This window comes from Capricornis sumatraensis, chromosome 10 (genome assembly GCF_032405125.1).
Source record: "Capricornis sumatraensis isolate serow.1 chromosome 10, serow.2, whole genome shotgun sequence".
Taxonomy (NCBI): Eukaryota; Metazoa; Chordata; class Mammalia; order Artiodactyla; family Bovidae; genus Capricornis; species Capricornis sumatraensis.
The window spans coordinates 17,647,317-17,674,451 of NC_091078.1; the positions used below are offsets into that span (position 1 = coordinate 17,647,317).

At 52.9% G+C, this 27,135-nt stretch overlaps 1 protein-coding gene across 1 annotated transcript in view; it reads right to left on the reverse strand.

The window, feature by feature from the left end:
- CDH23 (cadherin related 23) overlaps window positions 1-27,135 on the reverse strand; it is a 388,322-nt gene that overhangs the window by 237,913 nt on the left and 123,274 nt on the right. The window contains exons 6-8 of the mRNA XM_068981694.1: window positions 23,556-23,750; window positions 19,537-19,665; window positions 10,701-10,779 (exon numbers count right to left, since the gene is read on the reverse strand). Of these exons, the coding sequence (XP_068837795.1) occupies window positions 10,701-10,779; window positions 19,537-19,665; window positions 23,556-23,750 (403 nt within the window). The remainder of the gene's footprint in view (window positions 1-10,700; window positions 10,780-19,536; window positions 19,666-23,555; window positions 23,751-27,135) is intronic.

The following is a 27,135-nucleotide window of genomic DNA, read 5'->3' on the forward strand; positions in this document are numbered from 1 at the left end:
GTAGGAGGTGGCTGATGGGCTGAGCCAGTAGAACTCCATCTGCTTTGCTCACCCTCTCTGCAGGGCACCCCAGGGTGTCTCCCTCTTTTGGAAGCCACCCCATCACTGAGCCTAGAAAGGGGAGGGTACAGCCGTGTGAGGCTGTGGGTGACTTTGGGCTTAATATCTTTGTAACCATATTGCAAAGGGGCATGCCTAAGACGGCGCCTTACACCTAATCTTTCTCTTATTGCTTTTTCTATTGTGTGATTTAACCTTGCACCAGGTATCAAGCTAGATAAATAAAAACTTTTATTTCAGATTAGCCCCGGCTGGGGGCTGCCTTGAAAGTGGAGCAGTCATCCAGGGAGTGAGATGAAAAAGGGAGCGGGGAATGTGAGCTGCTGAGAGGGACTCATTGTATCTCCCCAAAGATATTTGAGACCTTTTGTGAGGAGGGAGGGATGAGATCTCCTGCCAAGCCCACAGCCTGGGGAGGCTGAGACGGGTGGCTGACATCCCCCTAGTCTGCCTTCCTGACCCCCTCTTCCTGAGTGGCCCTTCACCCCAGTTACCTTCTCACACTAGTATTTCTTGCTCAATGCTGAATATGGCCAGGAGACCCTGTCTTTGCAGATATTTAGCTATGTCTTCCCCACTAGAATGTGAGCTCTGTGGGCTCAGTGGCAGCAACTTTCCCTTCACAATTGGTGCCCGGGGTCTGGCATGGAGCCTGGCACACAGTAGGAACTCAATTAATATTGGCTGGTTAACTGAATGAATGAATCCTGGGGTTCGAGTTCGGTACATAGACCAGGGGGTTGACATGAATCATTTGGTTTCCCAGGCAGAACAGTAAAGGAGGGTAAAAAGGATGTGGGTTTTGGAAGCAAGAAAAGCTGGGTTTGAATCCTGTGCCCCCAACGGATGTGCTGTGTGACCCTAAGTGTTTCATGAGCTCTGTGGGTCTAGTTTCCTTATCTGTAAAATGCTCTGGCCGGCTGCGTTCTGAGGTGAGAGTGAGGGTGAGGGTGACGGAGAGTATATGTAGCCCAGAGCAAACCCTCTCTCACATGTTTCGAGAGAGAGAGATGCACAAGATGTTAAGGCAGCACGGTTTGCAATAGCAAAAATCAGTGCCTACACCGTTCAGCAAGAAAATGGATCACCTGTGATATTTCCCATGATGAAGTTACACAGTAATAAAAACGAACAATGACACCTCCCCCCCCCAAAATGCAGATGGATCTTGTATGCAACATTGAAGAGAAAACACAAGTCCAGGAGACGACGTGTAATATACTATTAAAATAAGGTTCAAAGACAACTGAAATATGCACGTGTGACAAAACAGTTTTTGAAACCAAAGAAATAAAAAAAAAATAAAAACAATGCAAAGTGCAAAGAGATGGCTGTGGGACGGGGAGTCGGGATGGACTGGACGGGGAACACAGGGAGATGTGTGGGATGAGTAACAGTCTGGCTCCTGGGTTGGTTGGTGGGTTCACAGGTGTCCACAAAATTATTAAAAACTAAGAATGAAACTAAAGAGGGCCACACAAGGAGCAATGCTAACTCTGAGCCAAAGATGATGTCTAAATCAGTTCTGTGTGCTTGACGTGTGCCAAGATAAGAAAGAAAGAGAGTGCAACATAAATGGCTGGCTAATTTCACAATCCTCCAAGGATCTCAGTGCAATAAAAAGCGGTTACTTAGAGATGAGGAAAAACTAGAAACCAGTCAATTTTTTTAAATAAGACAAACGCCTGTTGACATCAGACTAGAACTTCTCTCCAAAGCAATCTCTAGGCATGAACTAGAATGAGCCCTAGCCCCTGAAAGTAGCCTTCAGCCATGAGTGGTCTGCCAGATCCCAGGCCTGGAGAGAACTGCTTCTTGAGCTGAGCAAGGGCCACCCCTGCTTAGCTGTGGCAGTGGAACCCAGGTGCTGCTTGGACCTGAGTGGGAGGTCCTGGGTAAGCTCCCACAGTACATGGGTCCCATAGGAGGCTCTGTAGTGTCTTGAGCAAGGGTCAGAGCCTTCTGCCCATGAGGAAGGTACGGGAAAGAGGAGGGGCAGAAAGGGAGCGTCTCAGACCATGGCGGTGAAACCTCTTCAAAGCCCACTGGCCAATCTGATTCACGGGAAGGATGCAGAGGCGAGGTACAGCTGCTGACAGAGAGCGCAGGGCCTCAGGAAAGACTCAAAGATGGCACGGGAGAGCGGGCAGTGGAAGGGAAGCGGTGCAATCCCGAAGAGAGCAGGGAGAACGAGCAGGGAGAATGGAGTGATGCTCTACCCAGGTTCTGTGTTAGTGTGACCCCTTGTTGTTGGTTTGGTACGGTGGCGGGAGGGCACTGTGAATAATATTTTTTAATTAAATTTTTTAAAAGTCAGAGGAACTGCCCCTTAAATATTGTTGAAAGAAGAGAGCCACGGGACGCAAACTGGATAAACCCTGGATGGCACATTCATTCCAGCTCTCTAGAGAATGCCTATCAACTACCAGCGGCTGATGGAGGCTCGGAGGCCCACTCAGGCTCAGTGGGAAAGTGTGCTGGGATCAATTAGTGATCTCTGCCTTGACACGGGATACGGGGGCTCTGGTATATGTGCTGACACGGGTCTAACAAGGCAGTCACAGGTGTAAGCAGATCAGCTTTCCTTATGAACATGCCCCCTTTTGCCGAGGCCACTACAGGGACCCGAGATACCGAGACTTGGAGCTCAGATGCGTCTTTGTCTCCCTCTTTCCCTGCACCGTCCATTCTCACTACAGTGCCTTGATGAATCTCCTCCTTTACATCTCCACAACAAACCCTAGTCCTCCCCTAGTTTGGTGCAGCAGCCTGTTAGGAGACCATCCTCATTCCAGTGCTTTCCATTCTGACTGTCCAGACCTTCCATGAGATAAATCTTCTGATGACCCTCTCACCCCCCAGACATGCTCAAGAACCCACATCTTTTGCCTTGTATGCCCTCCTCCAACTGGCCCCAGCACGTGCCTCCCATCAGCCCTGACTCCTCCCTGGCTCCCTCCTGGCTCCAGCTGTTCCCCACTGTGCCTGGCCAGGTGCCCTGAGGTTTCTGGGGCTTTCAGGCACCCAATATGTACTCCAAGCCAGGGGCTTTGATGTGCAATTCTGATTTCCAAAGCAGATCTGCTTTTCCTAAGTTTTTACTTCTTGGGGGGAGAAAAATGCCAAGCAGCTTAATCACAAGGGCTTTGAAGTGATTCAAGTGATGGTCTTCTGTGATAGCTGTCCCCTACCAGGCCACGGCCAGGGGCCCGATTTAGTTATTGGTATATGTGGAGGTGTATGTACTGGCCAAGGTGGGTTTGTGCAAATTTGACTGCTTATTCTCTCTCTCCACACACACACACACACACACACACACACACACACACACACACACACACAGCTTTCATTTCAGTGTTCAATGTGTTTTCAAGGAACTGCCTCACTTGGTAACGTTAAAAGTAAAATTCAGCAAGTGCTGAGTGAAGACTTTGTCTTTCACTAACATACCTGGGCAGGTCCCCCAGCATGACCCAGTGGTAAGGCCACTGCCTTTTAAGCTGAGGGGTTTCAACCTTGATACTGCACACCTATTCTTCATTCGAGGCCACTGTTTCTCAACCCTTTATTTTCATTATCACAGGCCCTTCCAACCTCCCCAGCCATTTAAGACGTTTTTTTCTAACTGCTCCCCTAACCTGCATGAAATTTTAATATCACAAATATAGTATATATATATCTGTGCTTTATACATATAAGGAGTAAGGTATATTTTTTACCTCTCAGAACAAATCTTTGCCCCGGGGGGCGATACTGGCCTGTTGATGACATGTGTTCTTCAAGACCAGAGCTTCTCAAAGGGTGGTTCCCAGGCCATCAGAACAGTATCATGCAGGCCCCACCCTCGAGAGTTTCTGATTCAGGTTTAGGGTAGGGTACAAAATTTTTCATTTCTAATAATGCCCAGGTGGAGACATCTGGAGACATCACTTTGAGAACAGCTGCTGTCATGCAAATTCTGGCCATATTCTGGAGCCCAAGCGACCTGGGTTCAAACCCCTATTCTTCCGCTTTGTGGCTGTGACCCTTGGTCAATATATAAAAGTCCCCGAGCCTTGCCGTACATGCCAACAAAGTGCAGTAATACTGTCTCCTTCATACACTACTGTGAGGGATTAAATGGCCAGTGGCTCACATGCAGCAGGCACCTAACTAATGGGGTATATGGCAGAACTGCAGGAGACCCAGAGAAGCAGGGCTCAGACAAGAAAGCGGATGATGGGAGAGGGCAGGCTCCTTCAGCCTGAAAGTGGAGTCTGGGCTGAGACGGGGCTGTAATGCAGGGTGGAGTGGGAAGCGCTAGCTTGGGCTCCTTCACCAAATCATCATACCCCAGGGTGGCGGGGGCCCTTCGGGTGCTGGGGAAGGCTCTGTTTAGTGGCAGTTATGGGAAGGAGAGAGTCAAACGACAGAACTCAGCAGACAGTACTTCTAGAAAATCAAAATGCTTCTCAAGTGGAGGAAAGGACTCAGACAGTGTTGGAATCACCTGGAGGACCTCATAAATAGTCTCCTGGGCCCCATCCCCAAGTCTGACTCTGTAGCTCTGGGGTGGCCTGAGGATTCACGTGTCTAACAGGTCCCCAGGTGGTGCTGTTGCTGCTGATCCGAGGCCCCACCTTGAGGACCACAGCTTCACGGCCTCTCCTGGATGGCCTTCCTGTGACGAATGCTTAAGGAGGGAAGAAGCGTCTGGGAACTCGTGGGAAGATGATAGCAGGACAAAATGCCAGGCCTTAGAGCCCTCGGGACTGACTGCGAGGAGCCTCCAATCTAAGTCCCCTGACCACCCAGGTGGCCTGCTTGCTGACACACATGAGTGGACACAGCTGGTAAGCTGGGCTCCTGACAGCATGGTGTGCCTGTCCCCACTGCGTCCTGGCCAGTGGCAGGCAGGAGGCACACGTGAGGCCTGCTGTGTGCTGACCCATGGGCAGGTACCAATGCCACCCGCTTTATCTAGTGGCCTCATTTCCTCGTCACAACTCTGTGAGAAAGACACCATCACCTTCAGATTAAAGATGGGGGAACTGAAGCTTCACGGGTTTTAGTGACTCCCTCCAGGTCACTTAACTGGGAAGACAGGATGCCTCTCTGCAACAAACAGTGGTTGGAAATTAAATAATTTCTCTGCCTGAGGGGACTCTAAAGGCATCTCAGGCCACGGTCCAGTCCTGGGTTCCTCCGGTGCCTACAACAACTGCCCTGCCAGTCGCCTCCTGTCGGCGTGGCCTCCTCGCCATCCCTGGCTCTGTCTGTGCCCCCTCTGTGATGTCTACCACCTGGGGACACTAGGGCAGCCTCCTTGCTGACCTGCTTGCTCCCACCTGCCCTGCCCCAACCCACTGAGCTTTGCACAACACACCCCTGCCCATGTCCCTCCCCTGCTGGACTGGCGGCCCACTGCCCCGAGGACCAGGGCCTGGTGTTCTCCTGGGCGGGGCATTCCATACCCTGCATATCAGCCTCATCCCCCCTCTGTGGCCTCCCACGCGCGCTGTGCTCAGCCACGCGCATGACTGCAGCTCCGCGATCGGGCACACTCTGCTCTGGGATCTTGGTATGTGCTGCTCCTCTGCCTGCAACAGACCCTCCCTCTACCCTTCCCAGCTGCTCATCTGTCAGGGCTGGCTTAGAAGATCTCTCCTCGGTGAGCCTCCCCTCCTGGTGGCTGGGAGGTACCCCCTCCCACGGATTCTTGCTCACTTCTTATGACGGATATTTTTGAATACATACAAGAGTAGAAAGAACAGTCTAGTGACCCCCCTGGGAGCCACTGCCTGTCTCCACAGCATTCCACCAGGGCGCTGCAGCCTGTCCCCCAGACTGCCTGCAGGTTCCTGCGGCTGAGACGGCGACTCGGGCCTTACCAGCGCTCAGGACTTTAGGACAGAGAAGACCCTCAGTCCACTGTAGGTGGATAGTAAAGTCTCTGTGTGTTGAGCACTGACTACACATTTAGGTGATCTGCTAAGTACGTACACGACGTAGCATCCCTGTGAGACCTGGGTTATAATTACCTCCACTTCACAGAGTGGAAAACTGATGCCCAGAAGGTTACACACGCAGCAGAAGGCAAGCTAAGGCGGTCTACCTCCGGAAAGGGCTGCCCACAGAAACAGAATGCAAGCCACAGCTGCTATTTGAAATTCCCTAGTAGCCACATTAAAAAAAATTGGTAAAATTACTTTTAATAATATGTTATCTTTAACCCAGTATATTGAATATACCATTTTAACACATCTATGTAAGGCATTATTGAGATATTCTACAATCTATTTTTCAACCTACGTCTTCAAAACCCTGCGTGTTTACAGCGCATCTCAAATCAGACCAGCTGCATTTCAAGAGCTCTGTACATTTCAAGACAACCGTACTGACCAGCTCAGCTAGTGGTCACCACCCTGAACATGGCCCTAAAGCCTGCACGCTCAATCACTTACTTCTCTATACTTAAATGAATGAAGGAGGAAATGAGTGAGAGTCCCAAGAACCCCTGGTCCTGAACTTTCTTCAACAATTAATAATGTTTAATATTTTATGGTCCTTTAGGGTCTCTCTGGCATCGTCTTATCTGCCATGGGAGTTGTCATCTCTGTTCCACAGATGAGGATATGGGGCTAAGACGGCCAAATGCCTTGCTTGAACGCCCTGCTGCAGGTGGCACTGCTGGGCCTCAAACTGACAATTCTGGGCTCCTAGTCCTGTGCTCTGCTGGGCAGGGGGGCAGCCACCCCTTGAAGCAGGACTATGTCCATCTGGCAGGGAAGGGTGTCTGCTCAGACCACAGGTGAGGCTGACCACTGGGGACAGGAGCCCGCAGAGCTCTGGAGGTCAGACGCTGGAGGAAGTGATGCCCTTGGTGAGTGGCAGGGCAGGCACAGGCTGAGGGAGCACGGGGCCCGTGCCAGATCCTCTATGGGAAACAGCCTTGTCATTCCTCGGTCGTAGTTTGGCCACAAGAGGCTGAGAACAAATTGATGGCAATGGAGCCATAACTTACCTCTGAAGGCCTCTCTGTTCTTGGCAAAACAGAGGGGTCATTAGTAATGGGGAAAGCACTGGTGTGTGGACATAAATCCCCCCAGCTGCAGGGCTGATAAACAGCCTGGAGGGGACAGGGCCTCGGGGAGCTGGGCAGGTTAACCGTGTGCCATGCGTCACTGTGGGCTTGGGCCTGTGTCTGAGATGGACTATCTGCCCAGGCTCCTAAGGTGCCCAGAGACTGGGTAGCCCACAGTGCCCTCAGGACTTGCACCTGGCTCTGGGAGGCCCTGAGGCCCTCAGTCCTTTCTTTCAAATGAAAATGATTCCAGAGCACCTGAGCTGGAGCAGGCTCCCACCAGGCACTCAGGGTCAGTGTGGGGCAGTCAGCGGGAAGGGACACTGGCAGGGCATCCCTTCTTCCGTTTCAAGCCAAACAGGCACTGGCCAAGCCACCCAGGCCTTAACACCACTGGAAAGGAGGGCACGAGAGGCCAGACCCCCAGCAGACAATGTTCTTTGCAGTAGTGTCTACACTGATTAGCTGAGGGAAGTAGACGAGGTCAAATCTTAGCCTCTGTCCACTGCTCTCCTGGGCAGTGTGCCCTGTTGCCTGTTTGCCTGCCCAGACTTGGGCTGAGGCTGGCTCGCAGGGGTCCATGCCAGCCCAGGCCTGGGGAGAAGGGCAGGGAGGGAAGCCAGGTGCTCAGCATAGGAAGGGCAGAAAGAGGACTGCCCTTTCCTGAAACTGTCTGGAAAGGATCTGGGGTTGCTGGTGCCAAACACCCATTATAGTGAGGACCATCATGGCTACCCTGCGAACATGGTCCAAGTGCTATCCCACCAAGGGTGGCAGACAGCTGCCCCAGTGCGGTCCCCTCCATTTCCACACCCACTGCAGACTCTGCCAATTGAAGACCGCACTGAACCTGTTTGACTTCCTGGTCCCCTTCAGGCAGCCATTACCAATCAATCAAAGCTGGCAGGTAAGAGAAAACCCGTTTGTCATCCTTTCTAAAAGCCCTCAAGGCACATCTGTTCTGGGAATCCTATAAAGCTACGCTAAGTGCTCGAGGTTTTCCAGAAATTTCTGCCTCCTGCACCCACCTTGGCATGCATCCCCTACCTCTACTTTCATATCCTGGGTTTCCCTTCTTATCCTGTTTTTTGCACTTAGAAACCTGGCCTGAGAAAGTGTGTCCCTAGAAATCTCACAGGATGCTGCTGCAGGCAATTGTCCCCAGACTCTAAGCTCCAGAGCACCATCCAGATACCAAAGCCTCAGCAGCTCTGCCTTCCAGCCTCCTGCTCCAGGGGAAAGGGGTGGCTGGGCCCATCTCTGTTATAGAGGGCCTGAGGTTCTGGGGCTGGTGGCTTGGCACCCAGCACAGACTGGAAATAGACCAATGCCTTGGAGGATGGTCATCTGTTATCAGAGAGGAATTCCTAGCTGTCCATGACCTTGGGCCAGGTCCTGACTCTCTGCCCCCAACTCCTGTCTGGGAGTATGTCTAGAACCAACCCAGAGATAATGAGAAGAGGAGACAATCCCCTACCCAGCCAGGTGCCCCCTTCTTGCTGCCAGCTTATACTAGGCCCCCAACTCCATCAGCCCTGGGGCTCACTGGTGTTCACTCAGATCTCCAGCACAAGCCCCTTGTTACTGGGAGGCACTTGTTTTGCTTCCCAATTTGACAAACTCATGAAGGAGACCAGCACCAGCACGGGCCTCCCCTCTTTGCCTACCAAGAGCAAGTCCACTAATTCCCAAGAGGACACTGCCTTCTTACAGAATGGCTTCCTCCCTAGGACCTCCTTTCCCATATCCTGGCCTGAGGACCAGCTGCTTCTGGGGCTCAAGGAGAAAGGACCTTTCCTGGGCTTCACCCTAGTCCTATAGCATCAGAACCTTCATGGATGCCAAGGACTCAGCATTTTTGGTAGGAGCTCCCAAGTGATTCTTGGGCAAAATGGAATTTGAAAACCCATTACCTTAGAGTAACATACATTAATTCATTTATCCATCCATCCATTCATCCACTCTACAGGTACAAATTAGACTTTACTCTTGTGGAGCCCTGTGCTGGGCATGAGAATGGGGAGGAAGAGGGGTGGGGGAACACAGGCCCAAACCCACACTGCTGTTGCTGCCGCTCACCACATGAGCTGGTCTGACATTCACCCTGGGTCTTAGGGTCCCGTGAGCTTAGAAGCACAGTTAACAGTTGTGCTAGAAGCTGCAGGTCACAGAGAGCCCACCGTTCCCGATTTCCTGCATTCCCAAGGATGTGGCTGGTCTCCCTCCCACCACCTAACCCTCAGCATCCTGAAGGTGTTATTGGATGACCCTGGTGGCTCAGATGGAAAAGAATCTGCCTGCAAGGCAGGAGATCTGGGTTTGATCCCTGGGTCAGGAAGATCCCCTGGAGAAGGGAATGGCTACCCACTCCAGCATTTGTGCCTAGAGAATCCTATGGACAGAGGAGCCTGGAGGGTGACGGTCCATGGGGTCACAAAGAGTCAGGCACAACTGAGCAACTAAGCATGCACGCATGCACACTGATAACAGTTAACACTTACAAAGTATCAATACCTTAGATACATTTATTAAGGCCTTTACATACAATAAGCCTTCTGAGTTTTGAACCACCCGAGGTAGGCATTCTTACTGCTCCCATATTATGGATGAGAAACTGAGGTATGGAGATCCACCCCTGGATAGTATGCTCAGGAGACTCCATCCACATTCGTGATCACTGCACATTGGTGTCTTGAGCTTTAGGGAGAAAATGCCCCTAAATGCCAAGTCTACTCTCTTGGCAGTGTGGTAGGGAGGGGCAATAGGGTTGGCCTTGAGACAGCGCCCCCACCCCCGCAGATGCACCAGGCTCGCGTTTCACTCACCAGCAGGCTGGGCAGGGAGGCCAGGGTGGGGTGGGAGAATAGCGACAGATTGATCCAGACGTGAATGAGTGAGCAGTTTCTCCTGCACCTCTCACCAGCCCCCATGCTCCAAAGCCACCCAGACCCAAGACGGCCAGGGAGCTGCTGCTTTGTTAGTCTCTAGGCAGGGATGTGGAGTCAGGGGTCCCACCAACCAGAACTTTCTCTGCACTCATCACTGCTCTGCTCAACCAAGAGCCTAGGTGGGAAAGGAGGGCTCACATGCCTCCCTGCAACATTCCAGATAAACGTGACTGTCTAATGGTCAGAAATGTGAAGAGAGCATGAAATCAGCCAAAGTTGCAGCTGAATTAGTTCTAAAATGACATAAAAACTGCCATCTTTTCACCAAGTAAGTAATGACAAACAAAGAAAAACCCAGCGTACTGCAGCAGGTTAGACAAGAATCACCAATAACCTGGGCTCAGAGCCCCAGAGTGCACAGACACTGGAGACCTCGGAGAGCAATGCACACTCCTGTCCCCACCATCACCCAAGCGGCCCCCCACACTCGAGCCTCTGTCGTGAACTCCTCCTCTCCTCCCCTGCTCCTCCCTCCTTCATCTAGGCAGCTCCTTCCTGAGTCCTCTGGCCTGGGCTGTCCCTGGGGACAGGTCCCCTCAGGCCACTGTCCCACACACCCACAGAGCCTGACACTCCTAGAGTGGCTCTTCTTGAGTAGGGGTGGGGCATTAGGGCACCCCAGGCCTTACCTGAGACGATAGTGTAGCCAATTCCCCGGGGACGTCCTTTATCCTGGTCAATGGCAGTGATAATTCGCACTGTCGTGCCCTGGGTGGGAAAGAGAAAGAACTTGAGTTTGGCAGGCCAGGCCCCAGGGTGCTGTTCTTCTTGTAGCTGTCCTGACACCCACAGCTTCCCTCCTCCTGGGGACCTCAGGTCAGTCTAGGAAGTAGGGGCCGAGTACAGAGACCTTAGCTGCCCCTATCATTCCTGGGATACACACTGAGGCCCCAGGCAAACACCTCAGTGTCCACTGGAGAGACCCAACCTTGCTGATGCTCACTCCCTCTTCCGTTCCCCATCTCCCTTCATTCGGATGAACCACCCAGGGAAGAACTGATAGAAGAGCAACCAGCCGCAGGACAAGAGATCTGGTCTCTATCTTGAACTCATCAGGTTGCTGTGTGACCTCAGGAGTTTGCTGCGCTCCTCTGGCCTCAGTTTGCCCCAGTCTTAAAATGAATAACACAAAATCCTGGGACGTTGTTTTCACTAGGACCTGAGTAAAGAACAACATCAAGGGTGAACTGTTCTGTGAATGAAAGCATCATAAATCCTGAAAGTGGGTGTCTCTAGGGATGACCACCACGGTCCTCTGAACCATGCCCCACCCAGCATTGCTACCAGCAGCTCCTGTCTCCCATGGCTCCATCCTCCACCCCGTTCATTCTCCCCACAGCACCTGGGGAGAAGCCCCCAGGGCTGGAATACCTGATTTGGAATACCTGAATGCCCCTGATTTTGAGGAGCACACAATCTGTGGTAAGGGGTCAAGGATATATGGACAGACACTGCTATACAGACACGGGGTTTCCTGGAGGCATAAATGTACCCCAAAGTATAGAAGTCCACCAGGAGGAAAGAGCTGTACAAACAGCGACATTCAGGATGGGTCATAAGGAGTGGGGTTTCCCTGGTAGCTCAGCTCGTAAAGAATCTGCCTGTAATGCAGGAGACCCCTAGTTTGATTCCTGGGTCAGGAGGAACCCCTGGAGAAGAGGTAGCCTACCCACTCCAGTATTCTTGGGCTTCCCTGATGGCTCAGACAGTAAAGTATTCACCTGCAATGCAGGAGACCTGGGTTCAATCCCTGGGTCAGGAAAATCCCCTGAAGGAGGGCATGGCAACCCACTCCAGTATTCTTGCTGGGAGAAGCCCCATGGACAGAGGAGCCTGGCGAGCTGTAGTCCATGGGGTCGCAAAGAGTTGGACACAATTGAGCTATTAAGCATACACACAAGCATGAAGAGTGAATAGCTTGCCAGAGAGAGAAAACAAAAAGGAACGTGCTTCAGGCAAAAGACACAGCCCTGGCAGGGATGTGGAGGTATAAGACTCTCTAGGAAGAGATGCTGGCATATAATGGACACATTCAAATACCAATGGGCTTCCCACATGGTGCCAGTGGTATAGAAGCCACCTGCCAATGCAGGAGACATAAGAGACACGGGTTCGATCCCTGGGTTGGGAAGATCCTCTGGAGGAGGGCATGGCAACCTACTCCAGCATGCTTGCCTGGAGAATCCCTTGGACAGAGGAGCCTGGCAGACTACAGTTTATAGGGTTGCAAAGAGTTGGGCATGACTGAAGCGACTTAGCCCGCACAAATACCAACCGGCTGGTTGATTCACTGAATAAATGAACATATGAACAACTGGATCCTAATTTCACCACCACCACTTGCTGAGTCGCCCCTCGCCTGGGGAAACCTTCAGTCCACTCTGGAGGCCCTATCATACCAGCCCTGTCTGCCTAGCTTCTGGCCCAGCCTGTAGGTCCCACAGCTGAGGGAGGGAAAGTAGGACCGCCCTGTACCCAATGCCTAGGGAGATACCAGCCCTGGCATTTGTATGTCTGATGAAGGTCTCTAATAGCCATGGAGACTCTCAAGCATTGGCCATTCATCAGCTAGAGACTGAAGCCTGCAGGCTGCACCCTCTACCCCCATCTGAGCACCTTCTCCTATGGAGAGAGGCTGGCTCCGGACATGCAGGACTCTGCCCCGGAGGGAGTGCCCTGGGGGGCACGATGCCTCCCCGACTCCTCCTGGTCTTGCTGTCAGGACACAGGAGGGGCATCTGCCATTTTACCCTCCTGGGGCAGTGCTACCCACACAGAGCTGTTGCCCCCACCTCTCCTGAGCCTGGCTATGCGGCAATCCGGAACACCCCCAGGTTTGGCTGAAGGAAGGTGAGAATGTTGCAGAGGAAACGTCTACTGCAGAGAAAAGGTCGCAACCCAGAGTCTGAGGCTGCGTAGAGAGCAGGCCTGACTCCTTCCTTTCATACCTTTCCCCTCAACCCCAACCCTCATGGCAGCTCTGTCTAGATTCCCCTGGGTCGGGGTGGGAGGGAGGGTGGGGAACAGACTGTCACAAAGTCAGAGAAAGATGCCATTAAGGGTGTATCTCCTGAAGTAGGTTCTGAGAACCTGAGCTGTACGAGAGAGTGTGAGGCACCCACGGCAGCAGGGCTCCTTCTCCAGCACTGGCTCTGTGCCTGGTGCCGCTGCAAGCACCTTTTACGCCTTAACTCATTTCACCCTCACAGCTACTCCAGGAGACAGCTCCATTCTATAGATGAGGAAACTGAGGGCCATGAGGTAAGTGGCCTTTACAAGGTCCCACTGCAAGGAGTGAATGGTGAAGCCAGGATTCGATTTCAGGTACTTTAGCTCCAAAATGCTCTTGCTCACCAGACAATGCTGCCTCTGTAACAGGTTATATGATAAATATAATAATGATAACTGTAATTTATGCAAGTTTTGGCTATGGGCCACAAGTATTAACATAAGTATTAGTTCATGTCAAACGTGGGGAAACATATACCCCCCACCCCCCCCTTGCAGATGCACAACCTGCTTTAATGTGGTAAAGGCTCCCCAAAGTAGCAAAGTGATAAAGACATCCATCAACCTTTGCTCTCCCAGGCTTTCTGAGCTGAAGACAGGCTCTTTTCATGTAACATCTTGATAGCCCTGGACCTAGCAGTCCATGGAAGGTCATTTGGGAAGTATTCATTGCATTACATCTGAAGGGTCTACACAAAGGGCTCCCCCGTCACTCCAGGGGAATCCTTTAGGGGGTATGTTTTTCCTGGTGTCACCTCTTAAACCTCCTGGATATGTCCCCAGGAGGAGGTCCTGAGAGCATGGGACTCTGATCTGAGGCTCTAGCTACCAGAAAGGGCTTCATAGCCCATCTGACCATAGCCCATGGCTTCACACCCACGCTGGGTGCTCCAGCATTGAGGGTTCTCTGGCTGCCCTGGGCCTGCTGAGGGCAGGGCTTGGACTGCCAGGTCAACTGGGCCCAGTGCCTACCAAAGCAACATTCCAGACTGTCATTAAACAATAAACCTTGGTCTTCCCTGGTGGTCCAGCTGTTGAGACTCCATGCTTTCACTGCAGAGGGTATGGGTTCAACCCCTGGTCAGGGAACTAAGACCCTGCATGCCACTCTACACAGCCAAAAATCACATAATAACAAAAAAGCAAATAGTAAGCCTTGAGGGGACAGCTGCATGCCCACAGGCGAACAGCCAGGGCCTGGTGTGGCTGGTTGGGTCCAGCACAGTGAGCCTCAGCAGCACTTAGTAAAGGGGGGGCCAATGCTGGCCTGTGCAGATAGGGGAGCTGGCGGCCAGGGAGCCCTCAGTTTTCAGAGCCTTGTGAGCATCTCCCCATGGGCAGCCCCGAGCTGGGTGGCCTGGAGTCCCCCTGGGTGGACTGGGACTCAGGGGTCCAGCAGCGAGCCCAGGACCAGCGAGCAGGGAGGCTGGCTCACCCCTGGAAGAGCTATGCCTGAGTGTCTACAACATGAGCTCTGAAAGGCTCCTGACAAGTTTGGGTTTCATCTCTTTTTGGATAAATAAATCCATTTTTAATAAAACCCTGAGCTTTTAATACAAGTGCAGCCACAAAGACGGGAGATGTTATGAGAAGGAATTAACAGAGAGGAATGGGGGCTCCTGGGAGCCCACAGCTCTTGTTTCAGAGTTTCAGTGATTATATTTTCAATATACTGAAACTTACTTCCTAAGATGAGGAGATGGAGACGTGCCTGCCCTGGGCCCCTCTACAAGGGGGCACTCTGGCTGGCTGGCTCTCCAGAGAGGGACTCCAGTTCAAGAAGCACCAGAGTATGACCAGGAGAACAGATGGCCCCAAAGGCTAGAGATGGGCCCACCTGGCTATGGAGCTTCTTCCCTTCATAAGAACCCCCAGTGCAAAGAGGAGGCCCCGCCTTCCCACAGAGAGGCTAAAGGTACACAGGCCTGTGGGGTCCCAACTCCGTATTGTGGGAAGATCAGTACAGCAAGGGGGTTAAGGGTCTGACTCTGTGGTTACACTGCCAGGGTGTGAACCCTTTGATTGAGTTACTTAACCTTTCACCGCCTGGTTTTCCCAGTGTATGAAATGGGTATAAAACAGTCCCCACACCTCAGCAAGTTGATGCAGGGAGCACTTGGAACAGCACCAGGTGTGTAGAAAAAGCTATAAAAGTGACTGTCACTATTCTCTGGGGCCTGGGACCTCCATGTGCTTCTGACGAAAGCTAAGACACCTCTTCCCAGACAATGCCCACAATGTGATGTTCCAAACAATTTCAGCAAATGCAGACTTCCCAGGACCCAGGTTAATCAACCCTATGCTGGAGGTAAGGTGCTTCCTGGCCATTCTATAGAGAGAACAGCTAGGATCTCACAGGGAGACCTAGCATTAGTTGAGGACCTACTGTGCGCCAAGCACTGTGCTGGGCCCCCGCATGGGTCCTCCGTTTTGTCCTCATAGTGAGGGTACATGTGGAGAAATTGTGGCTTAAGGGTTCAGGGATTTGCTTAAAGTCCCAAGCTCTGGTGAGTAGGGTTGGGTTGCCAGGCAGCTCCTGCCTCTGAGGTTTGGGTGCCAGTAGTGAAGTCGGGACAGAGTCGAGAGGAGCAGGGATTCCTCTAGAAGGAACACGACCCTCCCTTCTGTGGCTGCCTCTTTACAAACAAGCTGGCCAGGAGAGTGGCTGAAGCTGGAGCCTTGGCGGTGGGGGCTGTCCGCCTCTTTCTCTGCTGGCCCAGCCCCGCCCCCTTTCCATGACAGGATTAAGGACTTGAAAGGCCAACCTGCAGTTTGCCTGGGGAGTGGGAGGCGCCCTTGGTGGGGAGGAGAACGGAGGGGGCTGAAGGGGACTTCCGACAAGAGCTGCCACAGCAGATTCTGAGGCAGAAAATCCTATTTCTCAGTCCTTAATTCCAGTCAATTCCAGTCAAAGGGCTGATAGGCATCGGCTGGCAGTAATTTGTGCACTTTATCCGCTCTTTTCACCTTCTATCGGTCCTTCACTGACGGGCAGGCTGACATGCTGCTGCTCGAGTGAGGAAATTAAAATTTGATGCAATAATCCCAAATAAGAAGGATTTTATTAGGTAATATATACACTTTAGATGAGGCATGCTGGCCTGATACACTGATAGAGGGAGGCATACATGCTGGGAGCCGCAGATAAAGAGGGGGAGTGGGGGGAGTGGGCAAGGGTCTGGACACAGGCCCCCGGGCCAACAGAGGCAGGGCTGGGGATGGGGGACGCCTGGGGCCTCTGGCCCCGGAGGACTAATCAGGCCTTCGTGCTCCTCAGCCCTGGCCCAGCCTGCGAAGTGCTGCATTAAATCAGGCTTCCACACTGTAAAGGGACATGGAAGGCCTGGATCAAGGCATGGAAACCGATTAGAAGCCCGGAAAAATCAGGCTTAGGGTATGGGAAACTGCACAAGAGGCGAGGTAAACTTTCAAGTCTGGAGGCAGGGAGGAAGAGCAGAGGTGTGTGGACACGGAGGTGATTCTGTGGGTGCTGGGAGAGACCGAACCCCACAACTCACTTCCTTGTCTGGCTTGCCCGAGCCTGGTCACCACACAAAAGGCGGGATTCAGATCTGATCTTTGGGAGCCCCCCCGACATGGACTTTACTGGCCTCGTGGAGCCAAAGGAACAACCATCAAAGCAAAGAGATATCTCCGATGCATGAAAGTGAAAAGTGAAAGTGAAGCCGCTCAGCTGTGTCCGACTCTTATCGACCCCATGGACTGCAGCCTACCAGGCTCCTCCGTCCATGTGATTTTCCAGGCAAGAGTACTGGAGTGGGGTGCCATTGCCTTCTCCGAAAGAGATATCAAGGTCCCTCATCCTGAGAAAGAACCATATCAGATGCCAAGAAACTGAGCACGAGGAGGGTGGAGGCCAAGGGGAGCAAGGGCCTGTTTGCCTGTCCTGAGGAGTCATCCTAGCAGGGGCTTGTGGAATCTTCGGGGAAGGAGAGGGGCTGGCTTAGCACAAGACGCTGCACAGCGCAGGGGCTTCATAAACGTCTAGAGGATGAGTAAACGAATGAAAAACAGAATGAATGGCCAGGCGGACTCAGAAAGCTGCAGATCTGAAAAAAAAAACACCTGTAGTAATAGTTTGATTTAGTATTACTCTGCTACAATACAGGGATGCTGGGAAAGGCGAGACAAACTGAAGGGTCTCAGAGGACACTCACCCCAACACCCTTCTTGCTGACCACTGAGACTCTGAGATGAGGCTGAAGCTAGGACCTCCCAACCCAATCCAAACACAAAACCCCCGCATTCTAATATCTGCTGACGCTGGACGACTAGGCGCTCTAGTTCCTAAAACCACCAGCCCAAGGAGGCCCTATTGAGACAAGGAGGAAGAGGTCTGGATGTTGTGTGATCTGGCCAAGCAAGCGCATGGTAGTACAGGGACCTGTTCTGAGATCCTCCAGCTGCTGGGCCACCGTCCCATCCTCACTTCAATCTACAAGTTGGCTCTGCCTGTCTTTCCTGCATTCAACCCTGGGCACAAAGCCCTGGGAGGCCCTGGTTTGAGACCCAAAGACTCAACCACCCTGATGACCAGAAGCCTCAAAGTAACCCACTTACACATCAGCGAATGTTACAGATGTGGCTACAATTGAGAGGGGAATCACACAGCCTAAGGACCAGGGAACTCCAGCAGAGATGAGGAGGGAGAGATGGCTTTGCCTGGTGGGCTGGTGAGGATGAAGCCAGGAAAAGAATTCTAAGGAAGGTCGTCAGTGAGCTGGGAACCAACAGATGGGTGGGTTTCGGATGGCTGAGTAGAGCAGTCACCAGATGTGATGAGGATGACAGGACAGTAAGAGAGCTGGCCTGAGTAGTGAGCACTTGTTCGTTCATTTATTCATGCCTTCATCCATTCCACAATTACCTCCTGAGCACCCATGGTGTGCTATGCCCACAGCAGAGCCCATTCCTGCTACACTATTCTCACAGGCCGGGAGAGAAGCCAACAGTGAGTGCACCGAGCAGGAGCACCGAGCTCTAGGAAGGGACAGCAGAGGCTGAGGACAGGTGGAAGGACCCACCCCACCTAAAAGGTCAGGCTGAGCGTGCGTGGGCTTACTGGCAAAGAGGTTTGGGGGAGGCGGAGTTCAGTCTCAGAAGTCTAAACTCCTGCTGTCCATGGACCACTCAGAAAGAAAGGGTTGGAGTGGGGACATTTAGATGTCCCCCTCTACTCTCAAAGCAGCTTCTGACACCGGCAACAGGAGGCCACCTTGCTCGTCAGACCCTCCAGCCCGCAAGTAGCCCCAAGAAGGAAGTGGCTACCCTCTCACACCTGGAGCCTGCAGCATGGTGCTTGGAAGAGGCCAACAGGCAGGAGAGACCACAGTACCAAACTTGGGAGCAGGCTTCCTAGCCTGCGGTGGTCCAGGAGCCCAGCCTGCCATCTGGTCAGGGAAGCCTGCCTCTCACTTGCACCCAAACCGGTGAGCTGTGCAGACATGTAGGTGGGGTCCTGAATAGCCACATGATCAGGTGGGCACCCCGCTTTGCTCTCAAAGCTGTTTCCTTCCCCTAAGCACACTGAGTTCCTATAGAAGGAGAGGCGCAGTTTTCTTTCCATAGAGCTGCTCCCCTGCACGTTCAGGGGTTGTGTCTGCCCAGAGGAGCCACCTTTCCTAATTCATCAGCCCAGTGCGGGTATTCTATTCTAGTCCACACATAAGCACGGACGGCTACCGGAAGTGGGATGCAGGGCACTGCCTGCTTGGCCCACAACTGAGCAAAGCCGCCCACCCAGAGCCCTGCCTAGGGGCAGCATGCTTTGTCTCACAGTTGACTGGACCACAGTGGACACAGGGCCCATGGGCAGTCAATCTACAGGCTGGCTGGCAACCTGTGACCTTGTGACATGGCACAAAATCAGACCACGGCCAGCCAGGTACCTCTCTTGAACACATGGCTTTGAGAAACCCAAAGTCTGGGCAGTTAGAAGGGGCAGAAGGAGCTGTGAGTTCTCAGGGAGGAGCCAAGCCTGAGAGGGTCCGTGGGGCAGATAGTAAGAGGCCACCATCTTGGGCAGTGTTGGCTGGCCAAGAGAGGTGGATTGACCAGCCGACCCACGAGGGGGTGTGGCTGAGCCCCAATGATATTTTGGTGAGCCTGGCTGAGTTCAAATTCACTCTCCAGCTCAGGCTGGATTTTCCATGGGCATCCCCATTGCCCATCACCCCACATGAAGCTTTCTGAACTGCTGCCCTTCACTTGTACTAGCCAGTCCCTTCTCTCTGTCCCTTGGAGAGCTCTGGGGATGAAGTGAAAGAGCGAGGAGGTGGGGTGTATGAGGGGGGTGGGTTTTCACTGCACTGGGACACCCATCACTGCCAGGCACATGGGAGTCAGAAACACCAAGGAGCCCATCCCACCAAACAGGGCCTCCATGCCCACCGAGAGTGCAGAGGGACATCTCACAAGGGCCGGGGAGGGTCTTACCGGAGGAGAATGCTCGTAGATGTTGGTGCTGTAAGGCAGGTTGATGAAGATGGGGTCCATGTCCTGGACGTCTGTGATGATGATGGCCAAGTTGGCCAGGGTAGACAGAGGCCTGGTCTTATCTTGATCCTTAGAAGGACAAAGAATACATCAGCTTAGGTTAAGTGATATGGACGAGGACACACATGGACACACATGCACAACACCCATGTGCACAAACGTGTGCACACACGTACACACGTGCTTCTACACTCCCACACGGAAGGACATCAGCACACAGAGCTCAGGAACTCTAAGAACCCTCAGTGATCTCTGACCTGTGCAGGAAAACACAAACAGGGCCCCCAAGGCCCAGTGGAAGGTGGCGTATCCTCTGTCACAGAGCAGGGCCGGGGCAGAGCCGCATCTCTGCCCCCCGCCCCCAGGCTTGACCAGTGTGACCTCTGGTGGGCGGGGTGACTGCCTTGGGATAAAGGAATGGTGCTGCCATTAGCCCCTTCTCTGGATTCAGCCTGGGGGCCACTGCTCCCTCCATGCCTTCCTCCTGCACCCTCTCTTCCAGGGACAACAAAGGGATTGACTAGGATGGGAGAGTTCCTCAGAAGAAAAGCCCTTTGACCGCAGAGGGGGCTAGTCTGGGCCCTGCATCCCTGCCCTGCACTCTAGGTTGACTGGTCAAGCAATTTTGCTGGTAGAAGCAGTAGGGGGAGCTCTGGGGCCTGTGACATTTGGGGGACTCTGGGAAGGAATTTTGAGAGGCCATGCAGGCCATGTGGCCAAGCAGGCAATGTTTAAACCCTCATAGTTGGAAATGTAGTCCCATAAAAGCTCACCAAAAAAGAAAAGCCAAACCCATCTTCTATTATCCTAAATGTGAAATAGTTGCTGCTACTGAATAAGAATAGCCAAGAAGAACAGAAACTACGTGCTGAATAGATTATACACCAGGCACTGTGCTAGACACCTCATTCGCTTTGGTGGGGTGCCTTTTATTTCAGTTCAACAGACTCAGAGAGGTTAAATAACTTGCTGTGAGTCACGCAGCTGATAAGTGTGTAGCCAGGATTCAACTCAAGTCGTTTTGACTTGATCTGTCTTGATCTGAGGCCCTAACCTCAGCCCAGTTGCTGACTTGCTAAGTCACCTCAAATAAGTTATCTCCTCTTTTGGAGTTTCGACTTCCTCTTCTGTGAGATGAAGGGACTCGCGGGAATGACCTCTATGGACTCTGCTGCTGCTGCTGCTAAGTCGCTTCAGTTGTGTCTGACTCTCTGCGACCCCAGAGATGGCAGCCTACCAGGCTCCCCAGTCCCTGGGATTCTCCAGGCAAAAACACTGGACTGGGTTGCCATTTCCTTCTCCAATGCATGAAAGTGAAAAGTGAAAGTGAAGTCACTCAGTCGTGTTCGACTCTTAGTGACCCCATAGACTGCAGCCTACGAGGCTCCTCCGTCCATGGGATTTTCCAGGCAAGAGTACTGGAGTGGGGTGCCATTGCCTTCTATGGACTCTAGGCCTTGTAAATTCTCTGCTCTGGGACTGGAGAAGTGACTGTCCTTAGGTTAGATCTCCCTTGGTCTGTTTGGGATGATGTGAACGATGCAAGGCAGTCCCCACATTACAAGCTCAGTGCCTGCTCCTGACCTCCAGAGACAGATGCTGAGCCTTCAAGGAGAAGAAAGGGCTGGTTGTCCTAAAGAGTCCTCGGGGGCAGCCAGGAAGAAGGAGGAGAGGCTTTGAGGATGGGTCATGGCTGCAGCAAGGTAGAGGAGAGTCTGGAGGCAGGAGGAGCTGTGTCCTTCCAAACCACAGTAGAGACAGCGTCCCAGCCTCCAGGATGATGGGGCCCACAGCCCAGGCTCGGGGACCACCCTAGAGAGTGGTGAGAGCTCTCATCTAGGGACCGGGATGGGCATCAGGCAGACTGGGCCAGAGCGGGAGGCCCGTCAGGAAGGCCCTTGACCTCTGGGGCTGGAGATGCCAATGGTTATGATTTGCTCTTACTGGCTTCTGTGGGCAGCTGGCTTTGTCCAGTCTGGCAACTGCCCTTCCTGTCCCACGCCTATGGCTGCAGCCCTGCCTCTGCCACAGATGCCTCCATACAGCCCACCCTGGACTCCATGGCTGGGGAAAGGGGATGGCAGTGGGCACATCTGGCAGGCAGGCACCTGGCCAGGCTTCCAGCTGTCACTCTGGCACCAACAGGTCTCAGCAACTTGTTCCCAGGGGAGTCGCACGTTTTCCCACCCACCACCCACCCAGCGGAGGCTGGGGACCCACATGCTCCCTGCGATGCCACATGGGAGAATCTTGGGGAGATGCCCAGTGGCCAAGGGCACGGTGCCAGCCCTGAGAGGGACTTGTGCATCAGGTGGGGGAACCACCAAGACCTAAGGGAGTTCATTCCAGGGCCCCTCCTGTTCCTCAGCTTCAAGGCCCGGTCGCTGGAAGATTGATGGCAATTTAACCACATTCACTATCCCAACTTGAGTCCAGGCCTCTCAACAGGCCCGGCCACCCAGATTCGTGCCTATGCCTGGCTCTGCTCTTTTCGCCACTGGCCCAGCCTGAAGCCATTTTCACTGCAGATGGAAAATATCCCACAGGGACAAGTTCACAGTGAAAAAGAGAACATGCATCTGTGCATTTCTGGGCCCCAGTGTAAGCAAATGGAGAGTGGTGGGAGGGCCAACACCTTGAGTGTGCCAGGGTGTGCGGAAGGATACAAATGTGCCCCAAAAGTGGATTCCAGTCTTACAAGTCCCCTTGATCCCAGATGTCAGTTTCACAAATAGCAGCACACATGTCCTCCCAGGCAACCAATACTTAACCAGGGGAGAAGGCAAGAACAGGAGTATCATCTGCAGTGGCCTCCCCAGGGTCCCTGGACCAGATATGAAAGAAAAAGTGTGCATTTCCTGGTTTGGGGGGCCTCTCTGGATCTTGTCCAATCCTGAGGGAACCTCATATTTCAAACTGGCCCCTGGCCCCAATGCAGTGTGTCTTCTCCTGGGACCTGAGCTCTGTGATCTGCCAAGTAGAGCCCACAGAGCTGCTGCAGCCCCCCCTGCAGTGACCCGGGCCAGGTGGTGGATGCTGTGGGTCAGGCTAATGAGTCCCAGAGGCTCAACAGGGACTCCTATGATTTAACAGTTGGCCTAAGCTTTGGAAACAGAAGTCTAAGGACCAATAGGCCAGCTCTCACCCTGCTGCCAGCTAAAGGCTCCAGCTGCGCTTGGAGGCCGTGGCCAGGAGGGGAAGAGGGACGTGCAAGGAAAGAACCCTACTGAGGCCGTGGCCTGCCTGTCCTCCAGCCCCTCCACAACCGCTGGTGACAGAGGCCGCGCAGCTATGATGTTCTGGAGATTTGGAGACTCCTGACCACGGGGCCCTGGACAACCCAGGCTTGGGTTCTTGCTGCCCACCACTCCTCAGGTTGTGTCTCAACAGTGTCAGCTATAAAACAGGATAATTATTCCTCTTGAACGTCCCTCTCCTGACTAATTCATCTTGGAATTCCCAGGACCCAAGCACAGTGCTTGGCACAGATGGGTGTTCCCTTCTGTGTAAGAATCACCGCTCTAGCGCAGTGGCCAGGATGCCTGGACTCTCTGATTCCTGCATGCTGGGTGGTGTCAGGACACAGCTGGGCTGACACCTCTGCCTTGTGTCTCAGAACGAGAGGACATCCTGCACTAGGAATGACCCACAGGGTTACCAGTGCAAGTGCTGGAGTCTGTGAGCAAATCGCTGAATTGCTCCTGTGCCTCGGTTTCCTCATCTGTAAAATGGGCCATAGCATTGTTGTGAGGTTTAAAGGAGACAATCCATTCGAGTGCTCCCCACAGCACCAGGGACATAGCACGAACCCTCAGGAACATCAGCTGTTGTTATTGTTATGATCATCAGCAACACCATTATAAGCCTTGCTTAGCAGGAAAGGAGGCTGACATCCTGTGCCTTCTCTGAAGGTAGGAGGCTGACACCTGGCTGCCTGGGCCCCTGGCACAGGGACTCACCGTGGCGTTGACGGTGAGCTGGTAGGCCTGCGTGGTCTCGTAGTCCAGCTCCCGGATCACTGTGACGATGCCGCGTGCGCTGTCGATGGCAAAGAACTGGGAGGGGGGCTGGAAGGAGTAGAGGACGCTGCCGCCTGCGCCCAGGTCAGGGTCCGTGGCGTTCACAATGAAAATGGGCGTCCCCACCGGTGTGTTCTGGGGTGAAACAAAGCAAATAAAAGGGTGAGCTGGAGCTCAGAGCAGCTGCCTCCATCAGTGACTATTCCCCCAAAGCCCATTAACCACGTCCCTCCAGCCAACCAGACCTGCGGCTTCATCATTTTTATTCTAAAAGGGTTCACAGGAATTTAAAATGCTATATCTATTTTTTTTTTTCCAGTTTTTGATGGCCTCCTGGTGGCTATACAGCACCAGTTCCAAAGATGATCTGCTTATCCTGAAGTTCCGGATGAGGGCCTTTTGGTCCCCAAACCCCTCCTTCTTGGCAGTTTTGCTTTCTCTGTTAGGTGCCCCTTGGCTGCCCAAGCCTCAGGCACGGGCTGCTCTGGAGGGCAGCCAGCAGTCTACATGTTGGGAGGTTCCAAGGACAGGGAGCTGGGAGATGTGTAATATGGGGAGGTGGCATAGAGTCTGGGGTGGGGCTGGCCCACAGAGAGTTCTTGACTTGCCTAGGGGTGGGGCATCCACATAACATCCCTGGGCCACAGCAGCCTGTAACCAGAGAGGCCCACAAAGCCTGCTCAAATGTCACCACCTCCTGGGAGCCTTCCATGATTCCCTTTGCTACACCCTGTGTATATAGATAGACCCCTGCCCCTTTCTGACTTGGGGTTTCTGGTTAAATGTAACTTCCTCATGGACGCCTTCCAGACCCTTAAGGCGGGTCAGCCCCTACCATGCTCCCACCCCTGCCACTATTATATTCAGGATCCCATAGCACCCTGGAATGTTTCATCACCCACAATTCCTCTGTAACTCCCCAGTCAGTGCCTGTCTCTCACTGCACATGTGCTCCATAGAAGCCATAGAGCTCTATCTGCCTGGCCCAGCAGGTGCCTGCCACATGGCAGGTGTCCAGTAAGCATCCTTTAGGAAGACATGAACGAATCTCTATGACAGCATCTTAGCACATTGTATTATAAGTACCTGTTTGCATTCTCTGCCCAACTGTCAGCCTCTCATCACGATCGTGCCCACCACATTGCTTGGCAGGTAAGCCACATCTGCAAAATTCTGCGTGAGTAAATTTACTCCTGACTCAGTGAGCTCTGGACACATCAGAAGATAGGCTACCTAAGGAGGCTCTGCCCAGAGGCAGGAAGAAACAATCCCTACACCCACTCACTGACTGTGCTGTGAGCGGCACCCATCAGCTCTGTGCCAAGTAGCTTTCTAGGTACTTGCTATGATTCCTCTTTCAAAAAGGAAGCCAAGGCTCAGACAGGTTAAGGAACTCACCCAAGTCACACAGCTAAGCAATGGCAAAGAAGACCCTAAATTCAGGTATAGTTCATTCTAAGCCTATCTCTTAGCTCTATTCTAAATACTTCTGTAAACCTTGATGGCAGTTTTTTCCCCTAAGTCTTCCACACAGTGCTGAGGTCACCTGCCAGCATGGGCGGTACCCTCTAGCGCAGAACGTGGGATTGGCCTGAAAATTCCCTGAGGGCAGAGTCAACATTCCTGTGTGATCTTTTTATACTGGGACAGTGACTGAGTACCTTCTGATACCTGCAGGGCTCCTATCAAGGAAGGCATCACACAGCTGCCCATCTCTGTGCTGCTGCCCATGACCTGGGTCACTACCTTGAGAAGCTGCTCTCTTTGAAGACCAGTCTCAGGCATACTGGAAGCCCTTCCCCAGGGGTATCTTCTGGAGGCAAGTGTGTTCTCTGTAAGACCTCTGATCAGGCTGGAAAGGGCCTCCAGAGGACAAAGCCACCGAGTTGCCATTGTTTCTCTCTGAGGGTGCTGCCCCTCCCCCATCACCAGGCAAGTGTCCACCTGAATGGACAGGCTTACATCCTATCCTTTTCCAACCCACGCTGAAGACAGGGGCAGACAGGTAAGACCCCTCTCCTCCATCCCATCCTTGACGCTCCATGCCCCTCTGCATAGGATACAAGCCTCATAGTCTGGTCTTGTCTCCTTCTCGCTTTATTTCCTGGCAGGTGTCACATTCCAGCCTTTTGGCTAAGATCATATAAAGTATCTTTTTTTTATCAGTTTACTATTTCCTGGCACGTAGAGCTATTTGTACTTTTCCAAACCAGAACACTCCCTTACACTTCTGAGTTCCTGAACCTGCTTTGCCTTTGCAAGGTCTGCCCTACCCAGCTCAGTGGCTTGGAAAACAGATGCTCTCCTTCTCTCCAAAAGAGGGAAAGTATTCAAGTGCACACGGGGGCAGAGGGGACTAGCGCTAGATTTCAGGGGTGGACAGACTTCTGTTGGGACCTAAGTCTTACTGTGTGTCTTTGGGCCAGTTACTTCATCTCTCTGATCTTTAATCCCTTTCTGTGCATCAAAGTTAATAATATTTCATGCAGTTAATGTGAAGAGTACATGAGCTCCTGAGTATAAACTTTCCAGAATATATTAAGTGCTTAGGAGATGGCAGTTGTGATTTTATTGTCTGAATGCCTTCTACAGGGTGGCAGACAAGAACATCTTCAAGGGTAGGGAAGGGAGGCATGAAGAAGCACCATGACTACTAATGATACTGCACCGGACATTCCCTGTCTGCAGTCCCCAGATCCACCAAGTACCCTTCTCTGCCATGACCCACCCCCTGCCCGCCTCCCCAGTCCAGGGTGGCCTCAGTGCACTGCATTCCCAAGCTGCCAATGGGAGGGGCTGGTAGGAGCTCAGAGTTTGGGGAGGAGGCAGGAGGAGAAAGGGTTTGAAGTATACTTTCTCAGTCCCTCCAGCTCCAACCCAGCAGCCCCTCCCCTCCAGCCACAGGTTTTAGTGGCTCCAGCCCTTCCCCTTGCCCCTCCAGTCCTAAGAGTAGAAAGAACTTCCCCGTGTTGCTAGTCCTTGGAGCCTCAATATCCCTTAGTGTCGCTCTAGCCCTGCTCCCCCTCTGGAAGTTGTCTCTTCACTGAAATGCCTTTATTGGAACTGTTTCCTGGGGGACCCTGACAGATACAGGCACTCTGCAAAGGACCTACCCCAAGCCACATGTTCAAAGCCCCAGAAACTGAACTCCCCAGGTGCTGGGCTCAGCAATGCCAGCCTCCATCCCAACATGCCAACCACAGGAGACTGGTCTGGAGGAGATCTTTATGAGGTTCTCAACTAACCTACAGCTCTCTCTCTCTCTTCCCTCCTCCCCCTCTCTACATCCAGCATACACATCTCAGGAGTGCCAGTGTCAGCCCCAAGCTCCAGAGCAAAGCATGCCATTGCAGCCTGTAGCTCTTGCCACAAGAGGGACAGACATGCTCTGATTTCAGGGCGACCAACCCCCAGTGAGGCAGCTGGACAGCTCTTCAGAGCGCACTCCACATGTAGCCAGTGCCCAGAGGAGAGAGACAGCTCCCACGAGAATGTCAGCTCTCCAGCCCCCTGCCTTGGG